The sequence below is a fragment of the Ostrea edulis genome, chromosome 6 (assembly GCF_947568905.1).
Source record: "Ostrea edulis chromosome 6, xbOstEdul1.1, whole genome shotgun sequence".
Taxonomy (NCBI): Eukaryota; Metazoa; Mollusca; class Bivalvia; order Ostreida; family Ostreidae; genus Ostrea; species Ostrea edulis.
This window is the reverse complement of record NC_079169.1, coordinates 67062173-67088881: the sequence shown is the minus strand read 5'-3', so window position 1 is coordinate 67088881 and position 26709 is coordinate 67062173. Positions and strand designations below refer to the sequence as shown.

Genomic DNA, 26709 nt, shown 5'->3' with positions numbered 1-26709 from the left:
ACCTCATCAGACGCTATGTCATGGACTTCAATCCAAAATACATAGCCACAAATCTAAACGGATATTTAAATCCTCAAGAGAAAAAGATTACATTTCTTTCACTATGAATACAATTAAGCCAGCAAAGCTCAACCATATGACCAGACAATGAAATCTTAAGACCCTATTCACCATCTTTTCCAGTGGCTTTAAATCCGATATATATTAACAATCCCCGTCATACAAAAAAAAAATCGATATGTATCGAAACACCTATATCATTTCCTCCAGTCAGCATCCTCGTGTTATTCAGTAGAGCCAGGCGAAAGAGTCAATGGGCGAGGAATTGAATTATTTCCCGCCGTCTAAACAAATCTGTATTTAAGTCCAGGTGTACGACTTTTCAGTATCATATCAGCATATGGATCAGGAAACGGAGAAAGGTAGGACATTGCTGTGGGAATTAGGTTTTGTAATAATAAGATATTAAATAATTTTTCCTGCTAAATACCATGTGCATAGGCTGTTTCTTTACATGGAAGTATCATGTAATGTCATCGAATTTATCCAACGTCTACCTTAAATTTAATTGCCTGAAACCATTGATCAACCACGAATAACAATTTCAAATATGTTACAGATTTTATTGACGTTGGGACTTAATTTGCTGACGGTAAAATATCATGAACAGAAACGATGAGGAAGGGGAAACAAGATAAAGCTATTTGTCAAATAATGTTTTACATCATCTTCACGACCATTGTTTGCTTCACCACGAACAACGTCATCCTTGGAGTGTCCGCGGACAGAGGTATTTATGAATGAGATTTTATTTAAGATCTGCATCTTATAGACAAGTGTAAATTACAATCCGATTAGGTTCTTCATCTACTTCTCTATTTTACTCGTCGTGAAATAAATTTTCATTGATAGTAAAGAACACACTGTTCTTACAAATTGGTCGTTGATCTCCGGAGCTATCCACCAAATCTTAGTAGTTAAAGAGGATTTAGCATCAATAGTCTCCTCATGGAACGAGCCTTCTGGTAAACAGCAAAAAGATTGATTTGGACGTAAATTAACGAACCGGCTAGTATTCATTACAATTTCCTGTGAAATATTCAGAAGTAGACGCTGATTACTGTTCCTGCTCAAGAAGGACTGACATATGGTAAATAATCGCCGTCATAGATATGTGATAAACGTGTAAGCAAAGCACTGGGAAATGATGAGCCCAGATAGTGTGTGCTGATGTGAAAGTAGGCCTGGTTTGTTGCATGTCACGGAAATGTCACCTTCCAAGATATTCCGTACAACTTAAGTCTAAACATGAAGTAAGCTTACATAATATTTTGTTTTTTCAAACAAAGACAATTAATTATTAAATGGTATTGATATTTTCCTACGTCGCAAATGCTTTTTTTCCCCAGTCGATGTTAGTCACAGAGTGGGTATAGACATCAGACTGCCAGTCCGTGTACCATGAATGCATTTCTTGCCATTAATTCACTCTAAATCCGGAGATTTTCGTTACACACCATGTTTTGTACGTCTCGCACTTTGCTATTTTCTCAGATGTTGACGTCATTTATCAGACGCTAGTCTAGTAAGAACCATGTATAGTATAGAAAATCTATTTGATTGGGACAGTCCGTAAAACATAAATCCATTTCTTAACTCAAATGTTGATATGTTGTCGTGCGTGCGCGCGCGCGTGTTTGGGTGGTCGTGTGTGTGAAAAGAGACACTATCCTGCGTTTTATATTCTAATAAGCCCATTTTATATTAATAGTATGTCAGTATGTTATATCATAGATAGAATGTGTGAAGCGTATTTTCTATGCTTTATTACATACTGATGATATTACTCGATTAGGTAGAATAGTACAGGCTAATAAGCAACTTACAAATGGACATCTAATGCATTGTACGTATTGTTAAAAGGCTGGTCGAGAAATGTCGAAACTTCTCGCGTTCATCCTCAAAGCCTCAGCAGTAAAACATTATAATCTTGCTGTTTATTTGCCATCCACTCATGTGTTGATTGAAATTCGTTTAATCTGAAACCCTTCGGTCTAGAGTATATAAATTTTACCACATACTGAATATGAAGCTATGTTGAAAGGAGAGTTGATTTGCAGGTCCTTTTTTCGCAAACACAAAAATGAATAAATAGATAAATTAGATAAATTTTTCGCAAGCATAAAAATAAATATTCTGATGAGAAGAAATAATAAGGTCAACAAGATGTGTTTGTGAAACACAAATGCCCCCGATAATGGCCAATTCCGAAGATGGCCAAGGTCACAAGGACAAATATCTTGGTACCAGTAGAAAGATCTTGTCACAAGAAATGCTCATGTACAATATGAAAGCTCTAATATTTACCATTTAGAAGTTATGACCAATGTAAATAAAAAAAAAATAAATGTAGGTCAAATGACAAGGTCAAAAGGTTTAGTACCAACGGAAAGGTCTTGTCACAAGGAATACTAATGTGAAATATCAAAGTTCTATCACTTACTGTTCAAAAGTTATTAGCAAGGTTAAAGTTTTCAAAAAGTAGGTCAAACTAAAAGGTGAAGGTCACAGGGTCACACATGTTGGTACCCACGGAAATGTCTTGTCACAAGGAATACTCGTGTGAAATATCAAAGATCTATCACTTACTGTTCAAAAGTTATTAGCAAGGTTAAAGTTTAGACAGAATTACAGGATTACAGAATGACAGACAGGACAAAAACAATATCCCCCCGATCTTCGATCTCGGGGGCATAAAAATATTCTAATTTATGAAAAAGTAAACCAGCAAACAGACTAAGGAAGCCACCCAGCCTCCACATTTTTACGGACTTTATTTACAACGTGTAAGCAATCATGTGACTCAACAGCATGGACATTCCTATATGTCACCACTTCGTCTCTCCACAGCAATGGTCTCCGATAGTTTTCGCGTGAAACTATAAAACAGTGTACAAAAGAAGGAATATTACTTAATTCTAACGTACATGTTAGAATCTTAGAATTTAAACGTGGTGTATTTCATATTCGATATAACATCAATACAGATAATCGGTGTATGTGCGCATATATTTCTATAATGATTTGTTTCTTTTAGTAGTTAACACGTGTTGCATTTTTAAGATTAAAGGAAATCGGAACTCGTTAAAGTATTCCAGTATTAGCTGTCAGTATGTAGGCTCAGCTGTAAAACTTTCTACCATCTTTCTGTTCGGATGCACAAAAGTTGTAAGTATTCTCAAAGTGAAATGAATACATCCCTAGCGGTAACAATGATAAATCATATGTAAATGCTACTTTGAGCCGCGTTAAACATTGAGAAAACATTTCAAGACGTTTAGAAGCCTTTCTGAGTATCAGTGATTTTCATTCTAAACAAGTCATCATTTCAAAACATCTTATTCGTTGTGATATTTTAATTTTGGGGACCACTTGTCTTATTCCTTTTGATATTGTTATATTGGAGAATACTTGTCTTCTAGGAGAAACATAATCCATTAATCAAATCCTTATTTTGTTAAACTCGGGGACAGACAGAAGTAAAGCCATGTAATTTCCGTGGTCAAAGATAAGTCCTTCTTAAGATCTAACCTCACGAGCATTGAATTTTACCAATGTACTGGCAAGTAATCAAATCATAGGCAATATAGTAATAATATTTCCTTTCTCAGAATTTCCATGTCTGTCTTACAAGATACTTATCGCGCCGTTTTTTTTTTTAACTAAGTGTGAGGGCATCGATTATCTATGTCGAACTGAAGGCAGGAAGGTGTAACCGCAAACTGAAATTTTGGTAAAGAAACTGTCTGTATCATCTAATTTGCGGGTTCGCCAGCCGTGGATACACGCAAGTTGTAACGCATTAGAACTCCTGAGTGGAAACAAATGTTGCGAAGCATTGGATGGACTGGTGTTTGTTACATTTTTCCCATCACTTCAGAATGTCAAAATGAAGGCCTGCGAATCTAATGCGCTTACGTGCATTGGGATTCTAAGAATGTTTCGTCAACTTGACGAAATGTGTATGAAAAGTAACCTAATACACATCTTCAGTGTCCGTTATGAAGATGCAGTTTAGACTTGGGTAAACTGATTTACAAGTCTCTATATCTTATTGTGCATGTGAAAATATTTACATGTACTACAAGCTGCAAAACTAATATCTGTTGCATTGAATTGATGTCACCCTTTTATCCTCACCCGCGTTCTTGACACACTGATTGTGACTACAGATTACTCCGTTTACCTAATCAAGATACAGGGATAACGGCGAGTGTGACCGGTCGACAAGGGATGCTTACTCCTCCTAGACACTTGATCCCACCTCTGGTATGTCCAGGGTCTGAGTTTGCCCAACTCTCTATTTTGTATTACTTATAGGAGTTATGAGATTGATCACCGTTCGTTATCTTCACCTCTTTTATCTACCTTTGTACTATTGTATTGACGTCACGCTATTATCTATAAACGTTTTGAAAAAGTTATCATTCCTATAATTCATGGTAGGGTGAACACAAAAGCAATGTCAAGAGAGGAATGATTGCACACTTACTACCGGAAGTAAATCGTAAATCATGTTATTGTAGGTCATGGGCGCCAACGATAGAAAATCACTGCATAGAACAATGACACATTACAATAGATTATGCCGGTAATTACTATAAAATACAATCCAAGAAATTTCAGAAACTAACACTAAAGTTCGAGAGTTTTTAGTTGAAGTAGTTTTGGCTTTTTCAATTTGACCAAAGCATTTGATTGACAAAAACTTTTATCCCTCCATGAAGTTCTGTCATAATTCGTTCAATGATGAGTTCAGGTAATTATTTGAAAATTGATGCAATTCTTATCGGCATTCTCGGTAAATTTCTTAAATATGGATACATGTACTTTTTATTATTTCATAATGATTTTATCCAGTGAAGAGTTGTACATGTTTAATGTAGAACTTCTATATCTACAAAATATGCTGTTACCCAATCAATTGACAAGTTTCTTTTCATGTAAAAGATCTTTCATCAATACGAGGTTAAATGGAAATGATAAGCAATCCACTGAGCGTGGAGTAGATCTATACAAGAGTTCAGCCGATAAAGAACATTTGCATAGTTCATGAATAAAACGTAGTGCGCATCCTCATCACACTGTTTTCCCTCTTTTATGCTTTTAATATTATAGATTAAGGAAGTTAGCTCATGAGCTTTCAAGCACAACTGCGCAGGATGCTACAACTAAGTATTTACTGGTTCAATACTGATCCCATTTGTACAAACATATTATATATCTATTACTGAACCGTATCCAGTTGAAATTTTTTTGTGTCAATTCAAATTTTGAAAGGGTTAGGCAGGGACTATATTTTTTGGCTGAAGGATTGATTAATCAAAACGTTCTAAATCTGCATGATATTTCAGTTTCTGTTTCATCCAATACATCTTCTATTTTTCTACTTTTTTACTTGTATTTCAGTTTTATAATTTATGATACAAGTATTTGAGACTTGGAACTAATTAAAATGTTGTAATTTATCAATTTGGTTGATACATTTTTTCAAACAGAACACCGATTTTTTAAAAAGTGTAAATCAATTTACTCGAAATTTTGTTTTAAAATTCAGTGTTTTCGCCAATAATTTAAAAATTTGATCTCTAACCCCCATTTTTTAGTTCCATTTTAAATTTAAAGACAAGACCTTGAAAATTATGTGATATTTTAGAAATTGGCATTACTCCTACTATGTCCTTTTTAACTCTCAAATATGATACCATGAATTTTTTATACATCATAATTTATTTCCATTACTAGTATGAAACTATTTATATCTGTAATGTGTTTGAGGACATGATTATGTATCTATTTCATGTAATGATTCATTTGTGTTGCTTATGTTTTGTTGACACCAACAGACAAATCAAATAAATCTTGAGTCAATTTTAAGTACAAAAAGGTGATGCTTAGAACACTGTAGCTCAATAACAAGCATTGTGACCACAGGTTTTCTTTTTAATATCCTAATTCTCCTTCAATGTATAAGTCAAAAATACACTTCCAAAAAAAATGGACATTACTCCAAATATCAGGCACAAACCTCTTTAACACGGATTTTTTAAGCAGTAGTCGGCATCACAAAGTTTGGAATAAAGGACTGTATAAGAGTTCTATTTGCCCACCAGCATTAATATTCGTGCTTTTGTTTCAAAATTCGGTGTATTCTAAGCAAAACATTTTGCTGCAATTCCATTGTAATTTTCAATTTGATCAAAATAACATAAAACCAGAATGATATATCATGAACATGGCTGTTTGCCGTTATTGTTGATATTTTGACATGAAATAATTATTTTTCACGCAGATTTTCTGCCAGAAAACATCGAACACGGGCTTGGACAAACTTTGTATCTACACTATAGACTTATCTCTCTAATTTATATCTTAAATCAATGTTTTATTTATTTAATCACTTTGTTTAATGAGGATTGCAAACAATCATTCTTTCCTCAAGTACATATATATACATGTGAAAATGTCGTAAAAATTGTTTGTTTAAAGCTGCACTTTATGTTTTCTGAAAGAAATGAGCGTTTTAACTTTAATTTGAATGAAAGAAGGCAAAAGTGAGCAAGCTCGCATACCCCACGCTTCAACATTGTTTGACAATGCCTCACATAATGAATGATAATGTTATGCAATACTGCAAGAACAGGACAGACGGGCTCAAAATTCTAAGTTCAAAATGGGCATAACTCCCAGAAAAGTTATTGAACCAGAATTTCCTGGAAATATGCACATCTACACCGTGTGTCCTTATTAACTACAAAGTTTCACGAGATTCTGTTCAGTGGTCTCAGAGGAGTTGTGCTGACAAAAATGGGACCGACGGACTGACGGACGGGTCAAAAATATCATACCCTCCGCGACTTCTTTGAATAATAAAACTGATAAATGTATTCACCTTAGATGCTATGCACTCCAAATGATGGTAAAGATAGACCAACTATATGAAACGGTATGGGCATGACCTCCTTTATGAAATAAATCCAAGATTTGATTTTCATTTAAAGGTTTGAAATGATTAATGTTACCAGGGCCTAGAAAGGCTGTTAGCATATAACACTGGTTTTGAACGTCCTTGATGTCTCTTTTGAACAGTGCAGTGGAACAGTCTATGACATTGGTTTGTGGACTTTGGGGTAAGTTGTGATTGCAAAGAATGGTTGATTAATGCTCAAAATTTGATAAGTCCGAGGTTAAGACGACATAGTAGTCATGATCATAATTACTTGTTTTGACAAAGCATTTGGGAAGTGACCATTCATAAGTCACTATGAAACATCTGGCCTCAGCCATCTTCCTACACAAATCGAATTTGTCGTCTATTCTTCACAGCATGGGTTTCCTTGATGTTCCACAATCAATCACTTTGCTGGAATACACTTCTGTTTCTTTGAGTTGTGGTGTCAGAATTGCCTCGGGGGAATTTAGGATAGCAGTGTCTGGATAGGCATTTTGAATGAGTACAGGATAATGTTAGGAGGTGAATGTTGATGTGTGACTGCAAAAAGAAATGCATCTAGGGTTGAATGCAGATTGTAGGTTAGGTCATTCAGATGTAGCATCATTTTCAGGTGATTAGGTAGTAATGTCATTGGGGTCATGTTGTGAAAGGTGTTAGCACCATACATAAAGGCCCTGAGCCCCATGCATAGAATTAATTTCGTGGTTCTTCACCTACAGCTGGTGACGTCTCAGTATGAGTAAAAAAAACAACAACAATCAAGCTCATTTCTTAGCTGACGTCATTTTATATTCTTACAAGGCAGAATTTATTCAAAAGCGAAAGTATCTCTTGCTGTGGCCTTCAATTCGACATTTAGATATATAAGTACTTCGTTACTAGCTTGAAAATACGGATGTATATTTAATTGCTGTTATAAAATTTAGAAATTCATTTCAAAATTAAAGATTATCTCCCTCACACATAGCTCTTATCCTTAGACGAATTTGACTCGACTTTTTTGGCACACTGTTTTCCCCTATAATAGCTCTAAAACTTCATTATTAATTTGGATTTCAAACATTTCGGTTGAGCATCACTGAAGAGACATTATTTGTCGAAATGAGCATCAGGTGCATCAAAATTGGTACCATATAAGTTTTACATTGATGACATTTTATCTATGAACAATAATTAACGTTTTCAAGCATTGACGGGGCCCATATAGACTTGGACTCCAGGTCCTCATTTCATCAAAGAATTAAGATTAAAAACTGAGCTTACGTCCTGCAAGGGAATTTAGTCAAAATTTAGTCGGGTGTACGATGAGTTTTACAGAAAGACAGTCTGAACGTTTGTTAAAAATCTTGCAATGAGTACACACGTTTCTGTCACTTAAAATGTCATTGTGGATTGTGACTTTAAAATAAGCGTAGGTTTAAAAACGGCGTCCTTATATAAATTTGATAGCAGAGTGTTATCCATTAAAAATTAAAATTGGCAATATATAGTCCCGACGTTATCAACATGAAACATTATAGATTCACCAAACCCGATGTTACGCAACATGTAACATTATAGATTAACCAAACCCGATGTTACGCAACATGTAACATTATAGATTAACCAAATCCGATGTTACGCAACACGCAGACAACAGGCTAGGTGTTTATCAATGTACAGCTGTTTTAACATTTAGACAGCGCTATATAACTCTTCACTTGGCTTAAATTTATTGTTAAAATCTTGATAAATAACTTCTTTTTTTCATAAAATTTACTGAGTTTTATTTCTCCTCTGTCTTAAAAATCATACCACGCCGCAATCCAGAATCCTCGTGTCACATTGACAGGCCAATTTCCTTCCGTATACCGCTAGACTCATCTGTAAATTGTTTTTTAAAGAAGTGACATCTCAGGTTGCCTTGAGAGCTACTGACAAACAAGTTGATAAACAAGGTAATACCGACCTGCAACACTTTTGCCCTTCGGCACCGGAATTTGCACGGCTATACCATCACATGAGAAGAATATGCAATAAAGAACTTTCTTTGTGATTATGGTTCTTTTGGCAACTACAGGCCTTCTACCGTGTTTAGTTAGCCATATTTTGTTTCCAATTTTTCTTACTGGTTCGAAATAGTGTACCCATGCATGTTTCGTCACTAGTAACAATATTTGCAAATTGTCTTTGATTGAATTTAGAAAACATTTTGAGCAATTGCTTAGCGGTTTGTACTCGTACCCGCTTTTGGTCATCTGTCAATATATGCGATATCCATCTTGCAGAAATCTTTCGTACCTTCAAAATGAAATGTACCCGCGATAGAAATATGCCAACAGCTTTGGAAATATCACGAATCGTGTATCTGCCATCACTTTCAATTATTTCCCTGACTTTTTAGACATTTGTCTTGCCTGTTACAGTCACAGGTCGTCCAGATTTTGCTGCATCTTTGACGGACTCTGTGCCAGTCAGAGATATGTTTCTCCACCTACGAACTGTCTCATAAGATACCTTATCAGACCCATAAACTTCCCCCAATTCAGTAAAAATCTGCATTACCGAATGACCGAATTTTGTGCGAACTTTTATATAAGCTCTAATTTCCTCAATATTCTCAACCCGTTTTTCAACCATTTTTACAACAGTGGTCAACGACTGGCTCTATTGAAATGATTATAAGTTTAAAGCTATGTGGAGCTGAAGGCTCGTGTTGATACCGTTGGAAAGGTATTGAATAGAGCTATGCAAGAGTATCATCATCCACAAAATCGTGCAAAGCGTAGCCGCGCTGTGGTACAATACACATTACATATCGAACAGCCCTCGTATGTTATTTCATTATCACACTGTGCAATGTGTTCTCTATCCCCTATTTTTATCTGTATACATTATGTGTATTCTTATAATATTTTAAGGAATAAGAAATGCTTACAAGAAATGGTGTACCACTTTTAACGGCCATAGAAACATATATATCTACCCATAACCAGGCATCAATGTTTGGATTAGGATCGGTATAAAGGACCTCCCCACTTTAGCTGTAGCTTGTGGTCCCTTTTAACCATCCCTCTTTTCAAAGAAAAATTCATTTATCTATTATATTTCATGATAAATATTAAACACTGATGTATCTTTAGTAAGTGTACGGTCCTTTTCCCCTGGAATATTGGAATATAATGGTAGATATCTAAGTTTTAAATGGCCACCCTTAGCATCGCTTACCTGAGGTCAGTACAGGTAAATAAGGTGGAAAGAAAATGTATAGTTTTTGTAGATTTTTCTTGTATTTATTTTTATGAATTTCATCACTAGCACAAGATTGTCCATTCTTGCCTTTTGGATATAATTTTCTTCGTTACAAAAACGACTTACAATAGAAAAGAGAAATATGGACAACCTTGTGCTCGATATAAACAAAGGCTTTGAAAACTGGTCGTTCGATGAATATCAATAGATATTTATCAAAACCAGACCAATGCGTTTAAAAGCTTTTAATGTTAATTAACTTTTCAATAAAATAAAATGCCAAACCTCTTAATTTTATGTGTTAATGAACATCTTGGGGCATTCTAGATTGCATGATTCAAACTTTGATGTTTTACTAAATCATCGGAGACCGTATGTCACAGCAAAAGTGTGGAGGTCCTTTACACGTTTTGATGGATTAGGACGTTGTCTTAATTTTTTGCTGATATCCAACTTACATTGTACTCGACGTAAAGCTATGAAAGGCGTGTGCTATTTGATCAATGGCATTCTGTTATACGTTATCCCATGTCGCTGTAGAGAAAAAAATCAAATTACCGTAGCAGAAAACACTGTCTGTTAAAATTTTCCACTTCTTATCATGGTAACGTAAGTGTTCTAACACTTATATAAAGTGAAAAGAAACCCCGGGATATGGCGTGTAAAACGTTGCTATATTCGATAATCTTGTGATGAATGTTCAATATTTTGTGATGTATATTCAATATCTTGCAATGTATATTCTATATCTTGTGATGTATATTCGATAATCTTGTGATGAATGTTCAATATTTTGTGATGTATATTCAATATCTTGTGATGTATATTCGATAATCTTGTGATGTATATTCAATATCTTGTGATGTATGTTCAATATCTTGTAATGTATGTTCAATATTTTGTGATGTATATTCTATATCTTGTGATGTATATTCGATAAGCTTGTGATGTATGTTCAATATTTTGTGATGTATATTCGATAATCTTGTGATTTATATTCTATATCTTGTGATGTATGTTCGATAATCTTGTGATGCATGTGCAATTAATTGCATTATGGGTAATATGATGCAACAGCGTACTATTACAGTAAGGACGATTTTCATTGGTTGTAAATAACGAAAGTATCCGGTGAAGCAAAATATGATACACTAGTATGACTTCTTACGACCTGTCCTAGACACAGGCACCTGAAGTATGGACACTGCCTACCACCACCCCACCCCCCTTTTGATATTTTTGCTGCGATAATTTCTCCGAAATGTGTCGATTCCCTGCCTATCTCATTCCTTTTTCGATTTATGTAATCATTTCACGCTTTTTGTAAGCTGTAGAGATTGACCTTCTACCGGTATACACATTTCAGAAAAATCCTCACCGCAAAAAAAAAAGAAATTATAAAAAAGAAGGAAGGGGGTAGTATCCATACTTCAGGTGCCTGTGGTCTTAGAGAGAACTCGGGGGGGGGGGTTAAATTCCAAAATTTGGTTAATCTAATTCTGTTTTCCTACATATGCATAAATTTAGCTTTTGTCAAAGTTTCATATATCTCTGCTTCATTTCATATAGTATCAGAATAATTAAAGAAGTCCTTCAAATGATAAAGACATTTTTAAAATCACTATGACAATTTTGGTCCCACCTTAGTAGCCCTACTCTAGGATCATGAAATTTACAATTTTGGCAAAGGGTTTCCTGCTTCATTCAGTTTCATATCATTAACATTAAAGAAGACGTACGTTACTCTTGCATCACCGGAGACTTCGTTATTTCCAACCAATGAAAATCGTCCTTACTGTAACAGAGCGCTGCTGTGTTCAGAAATGATATATAGAAAACGCATGGACGGTTTTTCAATCATGTCGAATAATGTCCAAAAGAACAGTATTAGTAAGTTCTTAAAACTATTTGAAAAGACATGACAGATACAATGCAATTATTGCACATACATCACAAGATTATCGAACATACACGCCATACCGGGACCTTTCGTGCCAAACAGTTTAAATCGTTGGGCCTAAATAAATATATGACATGTTCCCCCTTTGCAACCCACTACTTCGATATGTACGTCGGTAGGTAGGAAATAATTTTGGAGCAAAACGTGTCAAATTATAGTGATTTTAATCGAAGAGTATTGATCTTAGATAGAGTGTACACAAGCAAAAAAGTAAAAATCCAAATCTTTATATATAAAAAAAGAAATCATCAAAGACCATATTGGCCTTTCAATCGATTCGCTTTTGATGTTCATGAACACTGTTTTCTAAATAAAAGGTGGCAGCGTATGTGCTAAGAGGGGATATTTTACAACAGAAGCTGAAAGTATACTAATGTTCTACATTTCTTAACATAAATTTTATCTCATTGAATAAATCTCTGATTTCTAATTCCCTGTGCATTTGTGTAATCCTACAGTAAATATAATACACTCATTATTACATTTTCTTTACCGAAACCAATTTTATTCAATATTTACAGTACTTTGATTTGAATGATGATGATGATGATGATGATGATGATAGCTCATTAGAATATTATTACCTACACTGAAGATGAAGGACCACGTCTATTTCCTTATTTTACCTCTTTTTTTCGCACTGAAAAGAAATGTACAATGAAAATACTGTAGAAATATTCAACACTCTGAAAGATTTGTTAGCATGCAAAAACAACATTAAATGTTCGAAATATTTTGAAGTTTGAAATGAGAATTAAACACTTCGTATTGGTAATGAAGCCATGTTTCAGCATACACAATGCGTACATCTCTAATTTCATCTTTAAGAACTTGTAGAATCAGTATCCTTGAGAGGTTATTTTCAAACAGTGTATGGATGTATGTGAAAGACAAGCGAGATGTAGTCCCTCTCCGCGAGCCGACGAAAAAAAAAATCCGGAAAAAAATGTTTCTGACTTTGAGATAAAATAAACCTTAACATAAAAGGAAATATATTTTGAGTCGGAAATGGAAAACAAATGAAATTTCATTTTAATAACATAAGTTGTTTCATCGTTAAATCAACACGAATGTTTGCGTGGAATTGTTTGTAAAATGTCTCGGTATTCACAATTAACTGCACCATCTGTTGTATACAACTTGTAGCGGTGATAACCCTCCCGGGTATTATTTTCTCTTGTACAACCTAATTGGTGATTATGCCTGATTAATAATGAAAATGCCAAAAAGAATTACTATGAACCTATGGGAAATTATTGCTTTGGATAGCCCTTGATAAAACGGTAACTAAATTAGACAATTTTTATGTCCCTGTTGGAAACTCCGGTATCCTCTACTTGTAGTCTCATCAATCTTTAAAAAGTTTTGGATCCAATATTTCCGACATATTCTACCTAAGAATTCCACTAAACATGAGTTCCGTTTTCTTTTTTCTTGCTTTTTCCTGCTTTCAAGAAAGTGTTTTGAGTTTAGATATCTACATGTATTTATACACACCAAGGGGAATAAAGTAGTGTAGAATAGAACAGTAATGCCCGAACTCTTTACCTCCGCTACATCCGCTCAGTAAGTTCCAGGCTTACAATACCTTGCAGTACTTCAGTTGAAGAAATTACTAGTATATAAATGAATACTTTTAATACGGCTAAAACATTGTATTTCACGGAGGGCATCCTGGTTTTCCGTATGCATGTATGTCTTAACGGTCATTTAGGCCGCCAGGAGATAGGCGATTATAAGTTATGGTTTTATAAATACGACCGGGATTTACTGCGGGCCTACATTATAAAATAATAAACTCGATTTTATATATACAAAGCCATCATTATCATTTGGTTATTCTATTGAATTGAATTTACATATATTTAATTTCGATTTTGAAAAGAAAAATATTTTTCATACTTTTAAAATACATTCTACATATGAGTATCTTTATTTCTTTAGAAATGAAAGCTACTTATAATTAATACAATGGGATATTATCTAATACAATGAGATATTGTCTAAAATGTGAAACAATACTCTTAGCCTGCCAGAATGAACTCTAGTGAAGGACCACTGCATGGAAAGATAAGATTCGATATGAAAACATGAAGATCTCTAAACGGTTTGCTCTACATAGTATTGATAGTTAACAGGGGCACTGCTTATCCTAGAAACGTGATCCTACCTGTGATATTTCCAAGGGGTCCGTGTTTAGCCTCAATTTTGTATTATTTATGGTATTGTAGCGTTTTCGCTACTGCGAGGGTTTTTCAATTTCAACACTCAACTCCTGGTAGCGGAGTTATATCCAAACGATCGACAAAAGTTTCACTCTGGTAGCGAGGAAAAGTTTAACTCTGGTAGCGAGTTAGATCTATATTGACCTGGGCTCGGTCATATAAATTACCAAGTAATAAAATGACACAACACAAGTGTAAAAGTTTCATTTCTTTCATTTGAATTAAACATTGATTTTCTCATAACTTTGAAATACATCAATATTTCTAAAATAGTCACTTGCTAGAATATATAACCATGGCCCCCCAGATTTCAGGTAAATTCCAATAAATATAAATTATAATTCCAACTATTTCCAATTAAGAATTTCTATAAAGTTTACCTGGATATTTCTCTTCTCTAAAAAAACACGTCCAAATGAAAAGCCAAAAGTGAATTGCCTTGTTACCGTTGACCCAACGTGACGTCAACCCAACCCAACGTGACGTTATAGACGTAACGTGCTATAGAGGAAGTATTTGGTCGACTCAAATATGTACAAATTATCGCATAAATCGCGTCACCGGAACAAGACAATGTGAAAGTACAAGTAATAAACAAACAAGGTAAAACATAATACCGCTGAAAGAAATGATCACATACGAGTACAAGCATTGAATAATTGTCACTACAGTTCTTGGTACCTGTAAAAAGAGAAACTATATATATGTATACATATATAAGTATTCTAGGAAATATAACAAGCACATTCGTAGATCGACAATAGGAAATTCGTTACAGTATTTATGATATGGATCACTGTTCGTTATCTTAAATATTTCATTTCATATAGTTTTAATTGTTTACCAACTAATTGTAGTCGAATTTGACGCTTGCGAAAATAAGTTTTCTTGTGTATCTTTTCCGTACCTACACTGGATTGCAAAACTTCACAAAAAACTTACAGAGACATACTGCAGGATTCAGAAAATTTTCTACCAAGCCTTTCTTCTTTTTCCACTTCCAAAGCACGTTGCATATATTTGAAATCACTCAACTTTTCCAAAATCATCTGTATCAAAACGAACAACTTTTCAAGATTTTACAACTCAATTCCTCACGACGAATAAAAGACAAAGCTTTTTCGACATCATAGATCAATAAAAACGGAACTCGGAAATATTAGTATCTTACGACCAGTCACTCTGATTCCACACACAAGTCCCCTGAAGTCGAATAAAAGAGATGACGGAGTTGCTCATTGTCGTAATCTTCATCAGGTCTTCCAATATTCTGTTGGAATTCCATGGCCACGAATTGTGCTCCTTTATTAGCTGACCTGTTTTGTATATTCTAGTGAAGCAAACTTTATTCAAAAGTTTCTACATGAGAAGAAACAATCTCTTGCTGTGACCTTCAACTCGACACTTAGAAATATTGATGATGTTAATCTTCATTTTCATTCATATATCGATCCGATGTATCCCAGTGAGCTCGAAATAAAAGACACCACGAAGTCCTCCATATTTGCACATTTTACTGAACATAGACATAAACGACAAACTAACAATTCAGCTATGACTTTAGCTTCTCCATCGTCAACTTCCAATGTTGATGTAGAACTATTATCGTCTGCATGTTATTGTAGTGTTTATGTCTCTAATTCGACATACGAGAGCATGTTCTGCGTATGATTCAATTTTAAACCGCGGTAGACTGTTACAGGTGTTTCAACAGTCTCGTTTAAAGAAAAATTTGTTAGCAAATCATCTTTCGACCTGCCATTACATCGAATTCTGTCTAATATATTTCATATCAATTGTTAGGACTTCCTTTATATACTTATTCTGACTACATATTACCCTGTGTATCTAATCAAGATAAAGGGCTCACGACGGGTGTGATCGGTAAACAGATAGGGAATGCTTACTCCCCCTAGGCACCTGATCCCCCTCTGGTGTGTCCAGGGATTGTTTGCCCTACTCTCAATTTTGTATTCTTTATAGGGTTTCTGAGATTGACAACTGTTCCTTATTCACCTTTTTAAGTATAAATTTTGTCATACACACAGTATTTGATAATATCCTTTAGCACTTTGAACACGTCCTAGGATAAAATTTTAAGTGACAAATCGGCATCAATCATCCCTTTTTTTCTCCGAAAAATAAGCTACAGTCTGATATATTTCTTTCTCAGAAAAATAAGGTGTCATCTATTTTCACATCATCTACAAATTTCAAAACACCTTTGTCACAAATGACTCCCATATCACTGGTACATCTGTAGTTTTCGTTTTAAAAATTTGGGGGGAAATAAATGTTATATAGGAAAATTAATTTTCCTGTGAAAGTTTGAGAATCTTATGTTAATGGTGCAAATTTTCTACAGGCTTTCAACTCCCAAATAATAATGAAAATTAGGTTTCCTCAAGAGAAGTTCAACAAAATCCCACAAACAGGCGCAAATACCCCCGAATCTCCGAAGTTTGTAGATTAACCCTGTAGGAAATCCGCAAATCCAAACGGATTTTAATTTTCGAAGATTGGTATCAAAGTTGTCAGCTGGGAAACTACTAAAACAAGTGTTGACACTGGGTTCGGCAATTAAGTGTTCTTTCACTTTCATTCTGGCAATGAAATCGTCTGAAATTCAAAAAACAGGATAGAGAAAAATAGACAACTTTCACTGGGTAGTCAATGACTAACTAATTTAGACTAGAGTTACTGACAAGCCTCGTGGATTTCGAGAATTCAAAGAAAAATAACAAATTCAAGTTGGAGAAAACCTGGTAATTAACAAGCAAACGTCGTGTGTGATTTAAAATGTTTGTTCTTCTGCGATTAATTACATCACCGTTCTTTTACAGGGACCTGGAGAGGTGGAAATGTTATGTGATTGATTATCGTTCTTTTACAGGGACCTGGATAAATGGGAATGTTATTCGTGATTATCGTTCTTTTACAGGGCCTGGATAGGTGGGAATCTTATTTGTGTTTATCGTTCTTTTACAGGGGCCTGGATAGGTGGGAATGTTATTTGTGATTATCGTTCTTTTACAGGGGCCTGGATAGGAGGGAATATTTTCTGTCAGTTATTTGCCTACTTCAGCAATTCTTTGATTTCCTTTACAATACTGGCATCAACTCTGGCAACATTTGAAAGGTACATCATTGTTTGGATTATTTTTACTGACATAGAGGGCACGGTATGTAAGTTATTAACTTTGTTTGTTTGTACATATGTCTGTCCTTTTACGTTCCAATTGAGAATTATTCACTCATTTACTGACGTCACCAGCTTGAAGTGAAGTGACAGACATTTTGACCTATGCATGGCGTGCAAGAGCTCAGCAGTGACAGTTGTTTATAGTCTCAACGCCCACCGTGACTTTCACTTCTAATGCCGGGGCCACCGCGGTGGTCTAGAGGTTAAGCGTTCGCCTTACATGCGGCCGCGACAGACTTCAGTGGTGACAGTTACATCGCCAAACGCTCGGCACCAGGTGTGAATGTCACGGGTCCTCGGAGATGACCTTAAAAACAGATGTCCCTTGTCACAGTAGGTGTGGCACACTAAAGAACTCTCACTACTCAATGGCCGTAAGCGTCGAGCATAGGCCAAAATCTAAAGCCCTTCACCGGTATTGGTGACGTCTCCATATGAGCGACAAAATATCGAGGGTGGCGTTAAACAATATACAATCAATCAATCTAATGCCGGACACTCAACGAAGGACTCGTCCCTACCTATATTAAATGGCTTAGGTTTGACGCGGTGCCGGGATTGAGACTTCCGGTAGCGATGTCAGCGCCCTAACTTCTACACCGTGATGTCGGAGTATAATTTACGGGAGGCATTTTTAACGTGTTTAACTTGTAAAGCCTGATCAATACTGCACACAGATGGTACACTATAGTGTATAGATTAGTTACAGTGATGATCGCTAGTGTTTACAGAGAAAGCATAGCTACATTCATTAGAGGTTAGCAGTAGTGTGTGTATACATACCGATTGTTAAGCCGTTCTTGGCACACTGATTTTGACTGCGGATAACTCCGTTTACCTGATCAGGATATAGGGCTCACGGCGGGTGTGACCGGTCAACAGGGGATGCTTACTCCTCCTAGGCACCTGATCCCACCTCTGGTGTGTCCAGGGGTCCGTGTTTGCCCAACTATCTATTTTGTATTGCTTATAGGAGTTATGAGATTGATCACTGTTCGTTATCTTCACCTTGCATGTATATAATTTTTGCGTTATTCTCTGACATGATTCAAATGCATTTTACGTTTTCGATGTTAAGGACGTATGCTACACCAGAGAAATTTGATGTAGATGAAAAGTGGAGGATATGTACAACAATATTTTGAAGTTGAAAATGTTTAACTTTACTTTATTTTGTCAAAAAATACAGTTTTAGTAGAAGGTAATCTGAATAAAATTTAAAACTCCTGCTGGACTCGAACCTGCGACCTACAGTTCAGCAGTCGGTATTCTAACCTAGGTATTTAAATGGAAAAGGAAAAGTCTAATATTGCTGATTTTTTCATCCATGTTTTTAAAGGAAGTCAGCCATTATGACGATGTAGAGTACGACCTTAACGTTATTTTCTATTCGCGTCATTGTTTATTACATTTCCTCCGCTTCCGAACCACCATTGGAATCCCAATCAAATAAGAAGATACCATCAAAACGAATCGAATTACAGCTCTCTTTCATTTCAAAATATGTTAAAAATGGGACTTGGATTTATGAGGGGATCGAAATTAAATGAAATATGGAAATAAAATCATGTAAACAGTAATTATAGGTACATGTAGGACCGTCCTTGCTAATGAAATTGTGGGTCGATCGATTGACAGAGAAGAATGATATAAAAGCAAGTAAAACAATATATGGTTATTATAAAAATGGCAAGTTATTCACTGATTAATATTTTCCATCGTGACGTGTGCGTGGATTGCTCAAAGAATAAAATGCATATTTATTGACCACATTTCCCTTTATATTTATTTTCTATCTGTGACGTTATGTACAAGTGTATGCAGCTTAAGGTACATGAAAGGTGAAAATATCGAACAGCGATCAATCTCCTATTAGCAATTCAAAACAGAGAGTTGGGCAAACACAGACCCCTGTATATACCAGAAGTGGGATCAGGTGTCTAGGAGGAGTAAGTATCCCCTGTCGACCAGTCACACCCGCCGTGAGCCCTACATCTTGATCAGGTAATCGGAGATATCCGAGGGGCCTCCGTGGCCGAGTGGTTAGAGCATCGCGCTCAATATCACACGGCCTCTCACCTCTGATCGGCCCGGGTTCGAATACCGCTCGCGCCGGTAAGTGAGAAAGTTTCCCAGTTTACTTTCGGAAGGTCGGTGATCTCTTCCCGGGTACATTGTATCTGGGTTCTCTCTTCCACCAACAAAAACTGGGCGCCACCAGATAACTGAAAAAGTGAGTGTGGCGGAAAACATCAAAACAAGGATATATCCGTAGTCAAAATCAGTGTGCCCAGAACGGCCTAACAATCGGTATGAAACACGTCAGACAACATTTGACCCGATGATAGGTTGTATTGGCAAATTAGATTGTTATAACGACCATAGAATTTGCAAAATACTTTAAACGAGACTGTTGAAACCCCTGCACCATCAATGTGTGTGTCAGTGGCCTGCATCGATTTAAAATTTGATCATACGCATGTAAATCAGTTCCGTCTTGAGACAGATTTTTATTTCCATACTTATTTTTCCAATGTTTTGAAATATCACTGAAAGCTTGGTGAGAAATTTTACAGTGCAATAAAATAGATACCAGATCATCATAAAAACACGGCTTATCCTCAGAGACACATTTAGAACGTGTATTTTCTCTTATATTTCACAACAAATGTACGTTTTAGTACATGTATGGCACACGAAATATGATTAGTGGAATCCAGCAATTTATTGGTTACTTATAATGGGTTCATTCCGGGAAATTTGTCCCATTTTTGTCGGCATTCGTTTCTTTTCATTAGTATGAAACAATTTAGACAGCATATAGTATTGTAGTGATACTCACCCTTTTATTTAATCCCGTGGGGGTCCGGGTTAGAATATGCCTCCAGTACCCTTTGCTTGACGTAAGAAGCGACTAAATGGGGTGATCCTTCGGATGAACCAGCATAAAACGTAGGCCCCGTGTCACAGCAGGTGTGGCACGATAAAGATCCCTCCCTGCTCAATGGCATCTTCACAAGTCAAGGGTTATTGATTTGTTACCTCGCACTAACCCTTGACATCAGTGACTATCAAAACGTTGGGCTCGTTCTGATTGTTTCCACAAAAGAGTGGGAACTATGGTGTCCGGATAGAGCCATTTGCAAAAGCGTGACTGTGCGTTAGTCACAACACATCGTCACGCCAACAAGCAACGCGCCGTGTTGCTTGTTGGCGTGACGGTACGAAGGCACGTTGCTTGTTGGCGCGAAGGTGTGTTGCTTGTTGGCGTGAGAGCGCGAAAGCGCATTGCTTGTTTGCGTGACGGCGTGTTGTGACTAACGCGCAGTCACGCTTTTGCAAATGGCCCTATCCGGACACCATAGGGAACCAATGAGAATGCATATAAAAGTTGGGCTCATTAGACCATTACGCAATCCACTATAAATAAAACATCCAATGAAATCACTGCATCTTGTTACAATGTATGATGTACATGGATACAAATGACGCGATCTCATACTGCTGTATTGATAAACACGCGCAATTGTAATATTTACACCATTAAATACGTTTATTGATAGTAGTAGAATTTGGAAACCTTTTTGCTTAAGTCGTAACTGTACAGTGTAGGTATCACTACATTTTATTTGAATCTCTCGCTTCGCGTTGTTATAAATAGAACCGAGCGACTGATGTCAAGGGTTAGTGCGAGATAACGAATTAATAACCCTTGACTTGTGAAGATGGCTTAAAGACCGTACGCGCCGAACATTAACCTACATTTTGCAGTCCTTCACCGGCAATGGTGACATCTCCATATGAGTGAAAAATTCTCGAGTGGGACGTTAAACAATCAATCAATACCGTGGAAATTGTTGTGGTTATTCTAACTGCGTAATAGCATAGACGAATTGATTTACTTTATGTGTATACTAAAATACATAGCAGACGTGTATTGGTCTCGTGGGCATAATCCTAAAAATGTACTCAATTTTAAGAAATATTTGTTGCATTTGTTATATTGTTATAATACATTTTTCTATCATTATTTATCTTATACTGCAATCAGGATTTCCCCATTTTTTTTAAAGAAGAGTGGCGGGGAACGAACACAAATACGTTAACGTAAAATTCATTTGATCCGCGAATGAAATAACAGGATAATGGCTTACTGTTTACAGTAAGTATAATATGGTGTTTATCCAAGTTTACATGTGGAATGTTGTGGTGTTTTAAGATTCCATCATCATTACGTTTTACCGGTGGGGAGCCGTGAGAAATGATGATGATGATACTGTTTTACAGGAGATATGATTTGGCACATATATGAATTATAATCATGGTTATTCTGAATACAAACTGGTTGCGGTAGCCTGGTGGTTGGGGCGCTTGCTCCCGGGAATAGGTTGGTTTGATTCTCGATCCCAATGCGATGTCCAACCTCAGACTTTTAGCAAAGGTATAGTGACTGTTCCTTCGCCTACCGCCCGGTATTAGAAGTGAGAGTCACGCGTTTTTCGGACATAACCTTAAAAATGAAGGTCCCGTATCAAAGCAGGGGTTGGCAAGGTAAAGAACCCTCACTGCTACCATTTAAACTGGTTCCCCGTACCAGTTTATGCAACGATCCTGAGTGCCATACCTAGGTCTAAATTTGTGGCACCTCACCCAAAGCCTGTGGCGTCTTTACACGAGTAAAAGAAAATCTCCAATGAAATGTAAAGTGACAACAAACAGAAAAAAAACAACATCAAAACTTGTGACCGAGATGTTTAACATAGTATTTATATTTACAGAAGGTATGCTGTGATTGACCCCGACAAACACCTACAGGTGTTTACACCAATCAACAACAAGCTACTGTTGGTCGGGTTTTACATGCTGGCGGTCCTTCTTTGTGCTGGGCCTCTCTATGGCTGGGGAGAATACTCAAATTTCAAAGGTAAAGACAGGAAGATCTCTGTATTCCAAACAGCGACTCAGAATCTGATATACATGACTAAGTTCCATAACGCTAACGGCCCGTGTCGCATAATACACTTTCCGGGTAGTTTAGCGCTCCGATCAGAACCCTGAATACCTATAATTTTCGTTCTGGGCTATAATTTACTTTCCGACCCGCGTAAGTTTGGTTCCGGCCATAATTTTGGTTCCGGGCACACACTTATCCTTTAAAACTTTTTAAATATGAAATGTTTACAAACATTTCTCATTTATTTTTTTCATCGGGATATACAATAATAATAATAAATAAATAAATAGGGGTCTGTCATTCGAGCCGGATATATAAGAAATATTAATAAAACGTGCTTCCCAACATAATGACTACTAGAATCTCAAATTGTAATATCTACTTAATCTCTATCTCATCTCAATCTCCATAAGCATGCTTTAAAACACTTCACCATTCGTTACCATCACTTTAATGTAAAATTATACACTTGTCATGGGATAAATAAAAAAAAAATCAGTTCCGTTCAACGAAAAGGTAAATGTTAGCAAACTCCAGGGTGTCTGGGTAGCGCAGAGGTAGCGCTCTCGCTTCTCACCGCTGTGAGAGGGTATGGCGGTCGCTTGCTCGGACGCGTGGGTTTCCTCCGGGTACTCCGGTTTCCTCCCACATAAATGACCCCCTAGCGCAAACATCCGTGCATCAAAAGACTCCATTTGAAAATAAGCTTTCGAGCTTTCATGGGTTACATGTATCCTTGGTATCTATGTTTGTATGTATATACCGAATAAACATTTATTTCTTTATTTTATTTACTCCATGTAATCTAAAGGATGAGCCAACTATAATTATTCTGAAAACAAGCTTCACCCGATCCTTTGTGGATCTGGGTTAGAATAGGTCCTAAGCACCCCATGCTTGTCGTAAGAGGAGACTAAATGGGGCGATTCCTCGGATAAGACCGCAAAAACCTAGGCCCCTTGTCACAGCAGGTGTGGCACAATAAAGATCCCTCCCTGCTCTAAGGTCGTAAGCGCCGAACATAGGCCTAAATTTTGCAGACCTTCACTGACAATGGTGACGTCTCCATATGAGTTCAAGATTCTAGAGAGGGACGTTAAACAATATTCAATCAATCAATCAAAAAATTTTTTACACCTATCGTCCTAATTATGGAAGAGGTGTGAAAATGGGATGCATTTCACCGACGTCAGATAGGCGGTGGCACCGTCTATCGTTCGAGGTAGAATGAAAAAATACAAGTTCGATGTTCACAGATTGAAACCGGAACGAAAATTACAGAGAAACCCAGAACATAAATTCCGGCCGGAATGCGAAATAGCCGAAACGTTAATTATGCGACACCCATTAAAGTCATTGTGGCATCTCTACATGGTACTACAGGTTAATGCTACATCCTACAAAATCTACACTAAACGGGTTCTTTGAGGAAATAAAAATTAATCAATATATACTAAACAAAAATATGCCGATTGTAAGCGAAACTAATTAATTAATCTGGAAATAATGTGCGAAAGATAATGCAGTAATGAAAATGATTATTTGACAACATTGACCCAATGCTGACTGCAACATTAATTTAAAAACGAATGTTCGTATCGATAAGGTCCTCATTCCATAAAATCAAAGGTGTCAAATCAAGTTATTCTACATATTTGCAAATGGAGGGAAATATTGCCAATGTACAAAAGGGAGATTATAACATGCCATTTAAGATGATCAAATGTATAACTATAGAGCACACGGCAGGTGTGACCAGTTGACAGGGGATGCTTACTCCTCCTAGTCACCTGATCCCACCTACATGTTGTATGGTACATGTATGTCGAGGGATCCGTGTTTGTCCAGCTCTTTAATTTGTATTCCTTATAGGAGTTACGAGATCACTGTTCATGATCTTCACCTCTCACTATAATTCTACATTTTAGGGGTTATGAAAATTCTGATCTCAGTTACCTTGGAGAAGAACACGACAGAGATCAGTACTGAGTTACGTCAGAACGCGACACTCAGCAGCATCCTGTGTCAACAGATGAATGGCACACAATACAACACACTACAGGATCTCTCCAAAAGGCTGGAATCTACTATACTTCAAGAGTGGCAGAAAATCTACAGTCGCTCAGTGATGAATAACTGCAAAACTGGTCAAATAATGCTTCTTCTCAGAGCTGAAAATACAAATATTGCTGACATCCTCTCACAGGCTGTTTTATCCAGTCGTTTTGATGACGTTATCATGGAGAGAGCTATGAATGATTCCGTGGGTTTAGAGACTGGTTTACTGATGAAATCGTCCTTGGATAGACATGAATATCAGTCTTATAGAGACGCTTATATCTCTTTCCAAAGTAAGTATGATAACTTAAAAAATGTAACCGATAATACAAGTCAGTCACGTGCAGACATACTGTCTTTTGTTTGGATGGTTTGCGTCAGTCACGTGCAGGCATACCGTCTTTTGTTTGGATGGTTTACGTCAGTCACGTGCAGGCATACCGTCTTTTGTGTTGAAGGTTTACGTCTCTTCGAGAATGTTTTACTCATATTGAGACAGCTATATTGAGACAGCTAAGGTGAAGTACCACAAAAGACTGTATACCGTCATAGTGTTGTAAACAGCTGCATCACTTCCACATTAAGGCGGGATTTAAAATCGAGTTTCAATAGTTCCGATCTCTGCAGTTTCAGAATTAGATGGTTATCATTTGTTTATCGCAGAGTTTTAACAAATCTTTCTGTACAAACATGTAGAATTTCACTGATAAATTGACAATGTAAGAAGCTCTAGAAATTCAACCACTATAAATATGCAATTTATGAAAAGATTATGATATCGTATTGTGTAGGATTTTACGTTACACATATATATTCATATGGTCACAAGTCATACTGCTTGGAGATTTGGTTCTGCAGGTCGTGAGTTCAAGCCCGGGTAGGGGCCGAAGTGGGTATCCGAAATAAAGTGAAACTTTCTGTGTGATATATATATATATATATGTGTGTGTGTGTGTACTTTCATAAAGTATTTTCATATACAGGTATCGGAGTGTGTACACTAGATTTCTCCCCCACTAACGACTACGTGCTCTCCTCGACTCTTTACATGCTGTGTACCACCGTTCTCGCACCTTTACTGCTGATGGTGATGAATACATTGATTATATTCAAATACATAAAGTGCCCGTATTATTCACTCAATGATGACGTCACTTACCTCAAAAGCGTCAACTATGGAGGCATAGCAACGGCATTGTGTTGTGTACCATATTATGTCATCAACTTCATGAATATGCATGGGATAGTGATTTACAGGACACTGAACATTTTTTGTACCGCAATGTTTTATAATGCTTCGCTTTGCGTAACAGTGTCGTTTTTGATTGATTATATTTTTAAATCATTTAAAAAGAGGTCAACAGGACAGCCATTAATGGAAACAACAGAACTTCAGAGTATTGTAGAATCGGCTGCCGAGTAAAATCAATGACTAGCACCCTCTAGATGTCCATCGCAGGAAGCAATTGATCCCGTACCACAGCACATCGTGGTGATTTAACGTTAATTAATTTCATTACCTTCATTTACAACCCAGTTCGTCGATTATATGCAACAATAATTATACATATAGACAAGTTTCACAGTTTATTTCCATCATTATCAATCAATGATGCAATGGTTGTTCTACTATTGTACCCATAAGAAGTTTTGTTGTTGCTACTTAATTTTTCATACGACTTAAATTGCGTTTTGATTGTATTGAATTGTAATATTATTTGTTACTGTGTGCGCTACATGCTTAACTTTTAATTGTAAACAGCCTAGTTAATCTCTCTCTCTCTCTCTCTCTCTCTCTCTAGATCTGAAAGGATACATTATTTTGAAAGGAAGTCAGAGACCAATAAACCTATGCTATGCAATTTTCCGCCTAGACTTCTGTTCTTCGAAAAAAAATTCTGTAAATCGACCATAACACTTTTCTTTTTCCGTAATGAGCTATACTGTATGTTATCCTACATGTATGTGTGAAAATGTGGTTTCTCTTTTAAAAGGTTTGAGTACCTGTATATAAATGACCTCAATTTTGATATTGAAATAAATGAAATATCTTGTTTTGAACAT

At 36.3% G+C, this 26709-nt stretch overlaps 1 protein-coding gene across 1 annotated transcript; it reads left to right on the top strand.

Annotated features, from left to right (window-relative positions):
- The first annotated feature begins 283 nt into the window (after positions 1-283).
- On the top strand, positions 284-26709 carry LOC125646344 (uncharacterized). The gene is made up of 6 exons (XM_048872584.2): positions 284-422; positions 620-790; positions 17468-17570; positions 22412-22557; positions 24516-24938; positions 25629-26709. The coding sequence occupies exons 2-6, from the start codon at positions 676-678 to the stop codon at positions 26066-26068; spliced, it is 1227 nt and encodes a 408-aa protein (XP_048728541.2). The 5' UTR covers positions 284-422; positions 620-675; the 3' UTR covers positions 26069-26709.